General features: G+C 44.3%; 2 protein-coding genes across 2 annotated transcripts; both read right to left on the minus strand.

Moving 5' to 3' along the window:
• Positions 1-383: 383 nt before the first annotated feature.
• On the minus strand, positions 384-2,363 carry LOC138615098 (bridging integrator 2-like). The gene is made up of 6 exons (XM_069688723.1): positions 2,264-2,363; positions 1,885-2,018; positions 1,634-1,747; positions 1,410-1,533; positions 962-1,024; positions 384-850 (listed from the first exon to the last, which is right to left on the minus strand). Exons 2-6 carry the CDS (start codon positions 1,997-1,999, stop codon positions 760-762), a joined length of 507 nt encoding a protein of 168 aa, XP_069544824.1. The 5' UTR covers positions 2,000-2,018; positions 2,264-2,363; the 3' UTR covers positions 384-759.
• Positions 2,364-4,603: 2,240 nt separating this feature from the next.
• Positions 4,604-11,480, minus strand: icmt (isoprenylcysteine carboxyl methyltransferase). The gene is made up of 5 exons (XM_069688724.1): positions 11,190-11,480; positions 10,512-10,600; positions 10,167-10,336; positions 6,755-6,972; positions 4,604-5,839 (listed from the first exon to the last, which is right to left on the minus strand). The coding sequence occupies exons 1-5, from the start codon at positions 11,406-11,408 to the stop codon at positions 5,660-5,662; spliced, it is 876 nt and encodes a 291-aa protein (XP_069544825.1). The 5' UTR covers positions 11,409-11,480; the 3' UTR covers positions 4,604-5,659.
• Between the last annotated feature and the right edge of the window lie 904 nt (positions 11,481-12,384).

Raw genomic sequence — 12,384 nt, forward strand, 5'->3', positions numbered from 1 at the left:
AATTCGTGTGGAGGTGGAAGAACTCACCTTCTGGAGGTGGAAGAATTCGACTCACCGTCTGGAGGTGGAAGAATTCGACTCACCTTGTGGAGGTGGAATTCGAAGAATTCGACTCACCGACTGTGGAGGTGGAAGAATTCGACTCACCGTGTGGAGGTGGAAGAATTCGACTCACCGTGTGGAGGTGGAAGAATTCGACTCACCGTGTGGAGGTGGAAGAATTCGACTCACCGTCTGGAGGTGGAAGAATTCGACTCACCTTCTGGAGGTGGAAGAATTCGACTCACCTTCTGGAGGTGGAAGAATTCGACTCACCGTGTGGAGGTGGAAGAATTCGACTCACCGTGTGGAGGTGGAAGAATTCGACTCACCGTGTGGAGGTGGAAGAATTCGACTCACCGTGTGGAGGTGGAAGAATTCGACTCACCGTCTGGAGGTGGAAGAATTCCACTCACCGTGTGGAGGTGGAAGAATTCGACTCACCTTCTGGAGGTGGAAGAATTCGACTCACCTTCTGGAGGTGGAAGAATTCGACTCACCGTCTGGAGGTGGAAGAATTCAACTCACCGTCTGGAGGTGGAAGAATTCGACTCACCGTCTGGAGGTGGAAGAATTCGACTCACCGTCTGGAGGTGGAAGAATTCGACTCACCGTCTGGAGGTGGAAGAATTCGACTCACCGTCTGGAGGTGGAAGAATTCGACTCACCGTCTGGAGGTGGAAGAATTCAACTCACCTTCTGGAGGTGGAAGAATTCAACTCACCTTCTGGAGGTGGAAGCGGCTGCAGGGCCTTTGGCTGCAGACCTGGAGCTCATCGGTCCACTCCTGGATTTCTGACCAACAGGACTCCTACAGAAACACAAAGCAGTGGTTCTGACCCAGTTTGTTCTGAGCTCTCTGTGGAGAGTAAACGGACCTCTGAAGCCTCTTCGGGGTTTCAGATCCAACGAAGACACTTACTCTCTCTGTTTCTTTGGTGGCGGCGGTGCTGACGGACCGCCGGTCGTTTTACGCTTTGAAACCCTGAAATAAAATCAGTGGGTTAGAAAAACAAACAGATGAAACGTGAAGTGTGTCTGAGTTTGTTACAGTTCAGATGTTTCCTCTCAAGTCCAGAACAAAAACCGTCCCGGCGAGTTTCCCTCATGAAACGGCTCCTTTTCTTTGAGCCGCTGCAGTCTTCATCTTTGTAACTCCTCTTCCTCACGTCTCGTCACGTCACAACTCGTGACCCAAACCAGGAGAACCGGGAGGAACCGGACCGACGACCCTGTCCCGCCGCAACGGGTCCGCTGGACTCGGCTTCAGAACCGGAGTCACTGAAGGTCCGTCCATCACAAGCAGGGACGCGACAGCGCACGGGTTCTTTGAGGATGTTGCTGAGGAGCAAACAGGTGAAGCAGCGTACCTGCGTGGCTGCGCAGCGGCCGCACGAGCGGTTCCGGTCCTCCGCCGGCCGTCGGGCCGAGCTCCGGGTTCGGCCCCCCAGGACGTGACGATGTTGGAAGGTGGAGAGGAGGACGTGTCGGGACCTGGAAGATCCATCAGAGCAGACGGGCTCACGTTAACCGGGTCGGAGGTCAGAACATCACCGGTACAGATGCTGTCATCATTCACTGCAGACACACTGACCAGAGTCCACATCCGTCCGGACCTCCGGTTCTGCAGCGGCCCCGGGCTCTTCACTTCTGCCCAGCGGCTGGTCGGGCCTCAGAGGAGTGATCAGGTGACTGTCTGCCTGTTGGGCTGATCAGCAGACACACAAACAAGTTTCACGAAGACGGAGAACGACCTGACGGTGCGTTCAAGAGCAGCTGGGAAAGTTCCAACCTGCTGTGGTGACCCGGCTGCCGGTTCGGTCCACATGTTGAGGGCAGACTTACCGAACCACTGGTCGTCGCTTCCTGCATCCAGCAGATCTTTGAAGTCCACGACGTGGGACGGAGCATCAAACTCATAGCGCTCAGAGGCTCCAACGGACTCACTGTCGGCCATCATCACAGCTGTTTGTTCCGAACTGACCAGAAACGAACGAAAGAAGGAAATGTTCAGTTACAGCCTGGTGGGAGCTCGTGACGTCATATTTCTGAGCTGGAGTGAAGCTAACTGGCGAGCTAACACCTAGCAGCTTCCCACCGGAGCGTTAGCAACCTTCACACGAACCGAACTATCAGCTCGCTGCCGAACACGGATCAAACATCACCGCCTTCAGGTGGACAGAGTCAACGGGAAGAGTTCCTGCTGTCCAACTAAAGTACTGACCGTTGAAGAGCTCACCGACACCGTCTGTTCCCTCAGCGACGCGCACAATAAACCAGCCGCCGCGCGAGATGCAACGTTCGCGTTCAAACTGCCTTCGTTTTGTACCAGCCAATGGCCGAACGCTATCTTCACCAGCTCGACGCTCATTGGTCCATACAAGTCAACTTCCTCCGACCTGACCACGTGATCGACGCGTATGATAAAATACAAACGTGGAAATCTGCGCGCCCGGATTATCAAAACAAATGAGTTTTATTAATCAACACGTCTGCTGACCTGGATTAATAAATAATAATAATAATAACAATAAATAGATGTTGACAACGCTTCCGATATGGGTGTGTGTACTTCAAAATAAGAGAACAGGGAGACTTTCAAAATAAAGTAGGAGGGGAACTAAATCATGAAAAACAGTACGGTAAAGTGATTATCTAGTTCTTCTATTTACAAAAAAAAAGAAAATCAATTAGTAATATGATATTTAAAAGTCATGGTTGACTGCTAATAACTGAAGAGGATAAAGTAAAGGGTTTGAACATAAATTGGTTTCACTTTAACATAAATTAGGAAGTGAAAATTATTTAAAACAAAACGGCCTTATGGTCTATCTGTGACATTAAAGATCTTTCTTCTCATTTGAGAAGTACAAAAGTGTTATTTTGTTTTACTTTGTTTTATTGATCTATGTGCTTAAATTTGTGATTTTTACTGTAAATCATTACATGTAATCTGTTCCTCCCAAAGCCTGTTGCATGTCCACATCATTTATCCCATTTGTACATGAGGATCATTAATAAACACTTCTGCATAGTGAGATTAATAACAACAGAGCCTTTTTAAATAACGGCCTCATTTTTATTTCATACAAGTGGTGTTGAGAAAATCTGCTTTGAATAAATGCAGTAATCAGAAGTGGTGCTCAGCACAGTGAAAGTGCAACAGATCCAAAAGCAAACTTCAACATGCTGCAACACTCACCTGGTTGTGTTTATACCTGGCTTACACAGCTGCTGCTTCTTCCTCCTCCTCCTCCTCATCATCATCATCATCATCATCATCATTTAACCCTTACAGTGCACTGCACAGATATGCTACATGTGTGTCACTGTTAAATCACACTTACAAACACTCTGCACTCCAACAATACACATGCTACACACATGCATCCTAACCCAGTAATTATCCCATCAGTCAAAATGACCACAGGTGACCTGGTTGAATACTTCTGGTGTTTAAAACTAGTCCTGAGCGTCGGGTCAGCGAGAGGTCGTCGTACACTGGAGCGCGTGACACATTGAACTTCAGGTGGTAAATGAGAAGATAAAAACTTAAAATGATCAAACACACATGAAGAGTGAAGGTGAACAGATTAAACTGCAGCTCAGTGTGACGTCCACGATGACGGATGAACTGACAGAAGATCACGTTAAAGGAGAGTTTAAAACAAACTCTGTTCAAAAAACAAACTGCAATAAATACATAACATGTAGTACAAATATAAATTGGCTAGAGTTGAGCCTGGTGAACATCATGAACCTGTCCTGTGGAAACAAATCCTAGAAATATGGCCAAGTGATGAGACCATGAATACGGGAGGATGTCAGCTGACACATGTACATGTTGGGAGAAGGTTTAACGTCAACAGTTTGTAAAGACAGCAGGAAAGGAAATCAATGTCCTCAAACTGTCCAGCAGGACGTGCTGAGACGTCCTTCAGCAACCGTTACTTGGTGGTCTCAGTTTGAACAGGGAGAATAAAACGCTTTCATGTTTTCTTCCTGTTTCCACCACCTTCCTCCCGTTTGTACTTCGTCTACTCTACACTCGTCTTAATCCTTCAAAAACATGCTGTATTCTTTAAGTATGGAAGGAAGAAGATTTCTTCTCTTCCGTGTGACCCTGTGAAGTTTCACTGTTAACACTCACTCACTCACTCACTCACACACACACACTCACTCACACACACACACTCACTCACTCACTCACTCACTCACTCACTCACTCACTCACACACACACACACACACACACACACACACACACACACACAAACTACACAGACCGCCAACTTTAAACTTCCTGAGCGACTCTCAGGTCAGTCAGACGCTCTGACTGACCTGAGAGTCGCTGATCACTCAGAAACACAGAGGAATAATCCTGATGGAGATGAAGGAACATAATCACGCTCAGGGTGGTGATTTCATCACTAAACTAATGGTGTGTATTAAACAACAGCAACAGAACCATAGAAGAAGCTCAGACTCAGGAAGTGACGTCTGCACTTCCTGCTGCAGACGATGCTCAGCTGGGATTCACGTCATCGCAGCTCAGACTGAAAACTCACTTCTCTGAAACTGCAAAAGAAATCCGTCTTAACAGATTAATGTTTTATCATGAAGGCCTAAACATCAGGAAACATTAGTGGAAATCAGATTTTATATTCTGATCAATCAAGAAGAAAAATATGTTTTTGGTGAAAGCTCTTGGATCATGTGACGTGGGAGATGGATCATGTGACAGTGATCATGTGACGTGCTCCAGTATATACAGACTTATAACAAACAACATCCCTTCATCTGACCTCAGAATTCAACTCTTTGTCTCCGAACACAAACCTTCACTTCTACACTTCTGTTCAGTCTACGATGCTGAAATGAAGCCGAAGCTAAGTTCTTAAATAAGAAAAGTAAAGCGGCCCGTTGTTCCAGGTCCGGCAGCCCGGTTCTGTCCCTTCAGCTGCAGACACGTTCCCACCATGAGGACAGATGAGGGACACTTAAAGGACCACTCCACTGAAGGTCTGCCTTCACATGAGGGTCTGCTGGGATCAGATCCTGAGTCGGGAGGAGGAGGCGGAGAGATCAGGACCCACCGGACCGGACGGTACCGGGCTTCACTCAGACCGGGTTCCCCTCGTGTCCGTGGACGGGCTGTTTCAGTGGAGTGTTCCTTTAAGGATTTAAAAAAATGATGAGATTTAGATCTGTAGGGAGTTTAGAGGTCGGACACTTTCCCTCCGCTGATACCAGAGAGCTCGCTGCAGCGTCAGAGTCCAACAGGGGAGAGCACGAAGCCGGGTCAGAGCGCGGAGGAAGGAACAGGTGGAGGAAGGAACAGGTGGAGGTGGAGGAAGGAACAGATGGAGGAAGGAACAGGTGGAGGTGGAGGAAGGAACAGATGGAACAGGTGGAGGTTGTCTGGTGTGGAGCTGGGTGGGGGAGGTGGTCAGGAGAAGAGCAGCCCAGCTGCGTGCCGCCGTCCCGTCTGTCTCAGAGTGTCTGTGAGCTGCAGGCTCTCAGCCGGCTGCAGGTGGACCGCCATCACAGATGACACGCCCACCGGGTCGGACCGGCCTCGGTGCTTCAAGTCTGCTCCGTCGAGCGTCCTGCTGCTCGTCCTAGTTGACGCGGATGCCCGAGATGAAGGGCAGCCCGGTGGGAACCTTCTTCTTGTACACCACGTAGTCCTCGGCGAAGAAATGGATGAGGGAGAGCTCCTCCTCCTCGATCCGCTCCCGGAAGAACCGCCAGCTGGCTATCGTGTATCCCAGAATACACACCGGGTTACACAGCATCACCTGCAGGACCGAACACACACCAGGTTATGAGAAAGAAATGCTCATTTTGAATTTGATGCCAGCAAGAGTTCACAAACGATGGTTTTCACAAGTGTTCCTGAGCCCATGCAGTGATTTCCACTCCAGAATAGTGTGTTTTTAATGCAGTGCTGCTTGAGGCCTGAAGATCGTGAACATCCTCAGCAGTGAACCTCTCCCCATCTTCACTGCTGAGACTCTGCCTCTCTGAAATCATCTTTTATACCCAATCATGTTACTGATGTGTTGCCATGGTAACCTGATTAGATGTCAGATGTTCCACCAGGTGTTATTTTGTTTTTTTTAATCTTTACACAACTTTTCCATCTTTTGTTGATCCTGTCTCAACTTTTTAGAGACATGTTGCTGATATTAAGTTCAAAATGAGCAGATACTTTTCATAAAACAATCAAATTTCTCAGTTCCAACATTCGATATGTTGTCTTTGATCTATTTTCAATAAATATGAGTTAATGTGATTTGCAAATCATTGCATTGTTTTTATTTGTCATTTTACAGAGTCACTACTTTTTTGGAAACATGGTTGTAGAAATGAGACGTTAGAAAGTCAGCTGATGTCACCAACAGTGATTAGTGACCAAACATCCAGATGTGAAGCAGAGCGCTGCAGGTGTGTTTGAACTGTGATCATCACAGCATCACACATGGAGCACTAAAGACATGATTCAGTATATATTTAGTATTTAGGATGCATATTATCCACTTAGTCTTTCTGCTGCTGGAGAAAAACAATAGAAGGTATAAACGTGTGTCGCCACATTAACCTGGCTGCAGGTGAGCAGACTCAGGAACAACAGAGGGGGGAGGAGCCTGAGTGGATCAGACTGCTCATTGGACAGGAAACATCCCTGTCCGATTTGCTGCTGTCGGACTCACCTGTGTCCCGATGCTCCAGTAGAACCAGCCCACATACGAGGGGTGTCTGAAGAAGGAGTAGACCCCGGTGGTGACCAACACGTGGCTATGGGCCTTCTCATTCTGCACGATGTGGTTGAAGTTGGAGCCGGCCGTCAACATGGCCGCCTTCCGCAGGGCCTCACCGCACAGAACCATGAAGAGACCGGAGAGGCTCAACCAACTCAGCTGCTTCAGCTCTGAGGGAGAGGACAGGCTGGTGAAGGACTGGGACACGGGGACAGTTCACAGAGGACAGATCACAGAGGGCAGTTCGATATATTTCATCAACATTTCCTGTCCTGTGTTTCACCTTCCTGATCAATGAAAACTGTTTGTATATTTAGTTTTAGTCTTTTCTAACGTAAGTTAAAAAAGTAAATAAATAAAAAAAGAGTTTAATGAGGGATTTGGGCTCCACAAATTGATGTTGGATTTAAATCGGATTACATGTGATTAAAACCCTGCAGGTGACATCAGACCACATGATGTTAATCTGACAGGTATAGAGAAATGTGTGACATCACCATTTTCCCAGCAGGCAGACAGGTGTCTCACTCTTTCACTCTTTATAACTCATGTCTCACCATCACACCTCACTAACTTCACTCTTCTTCTCTCCCAAAGTTTCTGATTGTTGTCTGTTGTCTCCATTCAGTTCCTTCGCTCGTGTACTTTCTGTTTTTTATTTTGAAGATGTCCATGGAGCTGCATGTCTCTATGCTATCCTTTTCTCTCTCTGCTCTCCTCTCACCTCCAAACGGTCCCTGCAGATATTGGAGGTTTCTTCATGTTAAAAGAGAGTTTTTCCTTCTGTTGGAGGTTTCTTCATGTTAAAAGAGAGTTTTTCCTTCTGTTGGAGGTTTCTTCTGTGAAGAGAGTTTTTCCTTCTGTTGGAGGTTTCTTCATGTTAAAAGAGAGTTTTTCCTTCTGTTGGAGGTTTCTTCTGTTAAAAGAGTTTTTCCTTCTGTTGGAGGTTTCTTCTGTAAAGAGAGTTTTTCCTTCTGTTGGAGGTTTCTTCATGTTAAAAGAGAGTTTTTCCTTCTGCTGGAGGTTTCTTCTGTTAAAAGAGTTTTTCCTTCTGTTGGAGGTTTCTTCATGTTAAAAGAGAGTTTTTCCTTCTGTTGGAGGTTTCTTCTGTGAAGAGAGTTTTTCCTTCTGTTGGAGGTTTCTTCATGTTAAAAGAGAGTTTTTCCTTCTGTTGGAGGTTTCTTCTGTTAAAAGAGAGTTTTTCCTTCTGTTGGAGGTTTCTTCATGTTAAAAGAGAGTTTTTCCTTCTGTTGGAGGTTTCTTCTGTTAAAAGAGTTTTTCCTTCTGTTGGAGGTTTCTTCTGTAAAGAGAGTTTTTCCTTCTGTTGGAGGTTTCTTCATGTTAAAAGAGAGTTTTTCCTTCTGCTGGAGGTTTCTTCTGTTAAAAGAGTTTTTCCTTCTGTTGGAGGTTTCTTCATGTTAAAAGAGAGTTTTTCCTTCTGTTGGAGGTTTCTTCTGTGAAGAGAGTTTTTCCTTCTGTTGGAGGTTTCTTCATGTTAAAAGAGAGTTTTTCCTTCTGTTGGAGGTTTCTTCTGTTAAAAGAGAGTTTTTCCTTCTGTTGGAGGTTTCTTCTGTAAAGAGAGTTTTTCCTTCTGTTGGAGGTTTCTTCATGTTAAAAGAGTTTTTCCTTCTGCTGAAGGTTTCTTCTGTAAAGAGAGTTTTTCCTTCTGTTGGAGGTTTCTTCATGTTAAAAGAGAGTTTTTCCTTCTGTTGGAGGTTTCTTCTGTTAAAAGAGAGTTTTTCCTTCTGTTGGAGGTTTCTTCATGTTAAAAGAGAGTTTTTCCTTCTGTTGGAGGTTTCTTCTGTAAAGAGAGTTTTTCCTTCTGTTGGAGGTTTCTTCATGTTAAAAGAGAGTTTTTCCTTCTGTTGGAGGTTTCTTCATGTTAAAAGAGTTTTTCCTTCTGTTGGAGGTTTCTTCATGTTAAAAGAGAGTTTTTCCTTCTGTTGGAGGTTTCTTCTGTTAAAAGATAGTTTTTCCTTCTGTTGGAGGTTTCTTCTGTTAAAAGAGAGTTTTTCCTTCTGTTGGAGGTTTCTTCTGTAAAGAGAGTTTTTCCTTCTGTTGGAGGTTTCTTCATGTTAAAAGAGAGTTTTTCCTTCTGTTGGAGGTTTCTTCATGTTAAAAGAGAGTTTTTCCTTCTGTTGGAGGTTTCTTCATGTTAAAAGAGAGTTTTTCCTTCTGTTGGAGGTTTCTTCTGTAAAGAGAGTTTTTCCTTCTGTTGGAGGTTTCTTCATGTTAAAAGAGAGTTTTTCCTTCTGTTGGAGGTTTCTTCATGTTAAAAGAGTTTTTCCTTCTGTTGGAGGTTTCTTCATGTTAAAAGAGAGTTTTTCCTTCTGTTGGAGGTTTCTTCATGTTAAAAGAGTTTTTCCTTCCGTTGGAGGTTTCTTCATGTTAAAAGAGTTTTTCCTTCCGTTGGAGGTTTCTTCTGTTAAAGAGAGTTTTTCCTTCTGTTGCAGGTTTCTTCTGTTAAAAGAGAGTTTTTCCTTCTGTTGGAGGTTTCTTCATGTTAAAAGAGAGTTTTTCCTTCTGTTGGAGGTTTCTTCATGTTAAAAGAGAGTTTTTCCTTTCGTTGGAGGTTTCTTCATGTTAAAAGAGAGTTTTTCCTTCTGTTGGAGGTTTCTTCTGTTAAAAGAGAGTTTTTCCTTCTGTTGGTGGTTTCTTCTGTTAAGAGAGAGTTTTTCCTTCTGTTGGAGGTTTCTTCATGTTAAAAGAGAGTTTTTCCTTCTGTTGGAGGTTTCTTCTGTTAAAAGAGAGTTTTTCCTTCTGTTGGAGGTTTCTTCTGTTGAGAGAGAGTTTTTCCTTCTGTTGGAGGTTTCTTCTGTTAAAGAGAGTTTTTCCTTCTGTTGGAGGTTTCTTCATGTTAAAAGAGAGTTTTTCCTTCTGTTGGAGGTTTCTTCTGTTAAAAGAGAGTTTTTCCTTCTGTTGGTGGTTTCTTCTGTTAAAGAGAGTTTTTCCTTCTGTTGGACGTTTCTTATGTTAAAAGAGAGTTTTTCTTTCTGTTGGAGGTTTCTTCTGTTAAAAGAGTTTTTCCAACTGTTGGAGGTTTCTCCTGTTAAAAGAGAGTTTTTCTTCCCTCTGTTGGAGGTTTTTCTTCCTTAAAGAGGAGATTTTTCCCTCCTAGCTTACGTGGGAATTGTTGGGTTTCTCTGTATAATGTTGTAAAGTTCTGCTGTAATGACTTTAATGAGTTTAAAGTGCCATGAAATAACCTGTGTTGTGATTTGCCGCTATATAAATAAAACTGAATTGGATTGAATACTAACTTCAGATTAGAGACGACAACAGAGACACAGAGTGAAGAGGACGAATGTCACACTGGGACAGTGAAAGGTAAACACTGACTGGAAGGAGGGCGACACACACCGACCTGGAACCGTCATCTTCTCCACGGTGAACTCCAGCCACGACGAGATGGCGGCCAGCGTGTACTCCACGCTGTGGTTGAGCAGGAAGGAGTCCAGCGACAGGCTGCGAGGGTTGATGATGGCCGTCACCAGGTACTCGGTGTAGTGGAAGAAGGACAGGGAGCACATGTACCTACAGGGAGACACAACACAGGTGCAGGTTACACAACACGCAGCAGCCTGACTGACTGACTGACTGGTGGAGGACGATAGAAAATAAAAGGTCAGGGGGATAATACAGGGGATGGCTGCTTAATAACACAACTATAAATCTAATGGATGAAATACATGACTAGTGATATACATACCAGCCAAAATGTGTCCAGGTGGTTTGAGAGAGGCTTATAATCAAGCCACAGCCGAAGGTCGCTCCCAGGAAGCAGGCTCTCACAGACACCTGGAAGGAGCCAGGACACTCACTTTAACCCGGGTTAAACTGGCTAGTCTGATAGTTCATGTTTGATCTTGGGACGCCGAATTTGTACCAAAAAACCCTTTTATTCATCTAAAACCTCGAGTAGTGTTATAGAAGCAAATTACAGCGAACAGGAACCGAAACAACGCTGAATTCTCAGATTTCCGGATGGAGTTTGGTGTCGCGTTCTTTTCACGTAGAGAAGGCGTCACTGCCACTCGGACAGAAAATAAACAGGACACGTGTGTTGCGTGAGTGACCTGCAGCGGGTTGACATGGTTACAGGTTGACAGGGTTACAGGTTGACAGGGTTACAGGTTGGTTACAGGGTTACAGGCTCTAAACCGAGCAGGGAGATGTCAGCTGTCCGCTTCCTCTCCAGCTAACAGGATTATCGGATAGCTCGCTGGATTAGTTCGCCAACATGAGCGGAGCAACATTAAAGTTTAAACGGACGGAGACCGCAGCATCACAATAGAAAAGACGGAAGACTTTACGGCGTTAAAACTGACGCGTGTTTTATTTTAAAATGAGATAAAAGCCCAGAATGAAACAGGAAGTTCCGGTTTACCTTGTACAGAGGTCCTCTGTAGATGAGCAGCAAGAGGCCGTTGGCAACTGCTACGTGGAGACAAATCGCTATTTTCCCGTTCGTGTCCGTCAGATAATCGAAGACCCAGTCCAGGTGTCCGAACCAGGTTCTGATGAGTGGGATCAAAACCACGCTGAGCCCGACTAGAAAGCTTTTTACACTCACTCTACCTTCCAGCACCAACTTGCTGCCTGCCATGATGGAAGTAGTGTGTGCGCTGCGGAACGAACTATCGCGAGAACTACGTAACAATCTCGTGACGTTCGTTTATGGCCTTCACATTTTACCCGCTGTTTTTATTTATTTATTATGATTACTATTCATTTTTGTATTTCATTTAAATCAAATTTGGCATATACAAAAAATATTCAGTTGGAACAATACATTATAAATTGAGTATTTTTGAAATACAAATCAGTAGCAACAACAGAAAATAGATAAAGAAAGAAAACAACAACGATCATTTAAAGACATAAAAAAACAAATCAAAACAAAAGATACTAAAGAGGTCAGATATCTAATCAGGAATTAATTTCTGTGTGACCAGACTGTTGAGGCTTGTCTAGGTTTGACTCATTTTTAAAGCTTTCTTAAAATTGAACAGTGGATGAATTCTAATAATAATTAGGTTGTTATTCACCATTTACTCTTTTTCGGTCTCGTAATAAAACTCTAAATTTTAAATTTTTGTATATACTAACTGGGTTTTTACCTGCTGCAAGTTAAAAACACCAGATTGGTTTGGTTTGAATGGATGGATTTTTTTTTAAAAAGGTCACAGACACAGAGTTCAACCTGATTGAAAAATATAAACGGTTTTGAACACGTTTCAGATGTTTTAGTCTCCAGACCGACGGCAGCAGGTTTATAACAGATCTGAGTCACAGCAGTCTGTTGTCAGAGGAGAAAACTCTGGGTGTGGTTTGTAATACAAAGGCATCGAACAAATCAACAACTGGATGTGCCAGAATGTTCTTCAATTAAACAAAGATAAAACAGAAGTCATTGCTTTTGAAGCAAAGGAAGAACGATTGAAAGTCAGTCACTGACGTTAAAAACTACAAACCAAGTCAAACGCCCGGGTGTCGTCATGGACTCAGACCTCAATCTAAAGGTATATTAAGACAATTACAAAATCAGCCTGAAGAATATATCGAGGATCAGAGGACTTATG

The sequence above is a fragment of the Brachyistius frenatus genome, unplaced genomic scaffold (assembly GCF_029030835.1).
Source record: "Brachyistius frenatus isolate BFR_SWC_R1_liver_20210118 unplaced genomic scaffold, ASM2903083v1 Contig_690, whole genome shotgun sequence".
NCBI lineage: Eukaryota > Metazoa > Chordata > Actinopteri > Embiotocidae > Brachyistius > Brachyistius frenatus.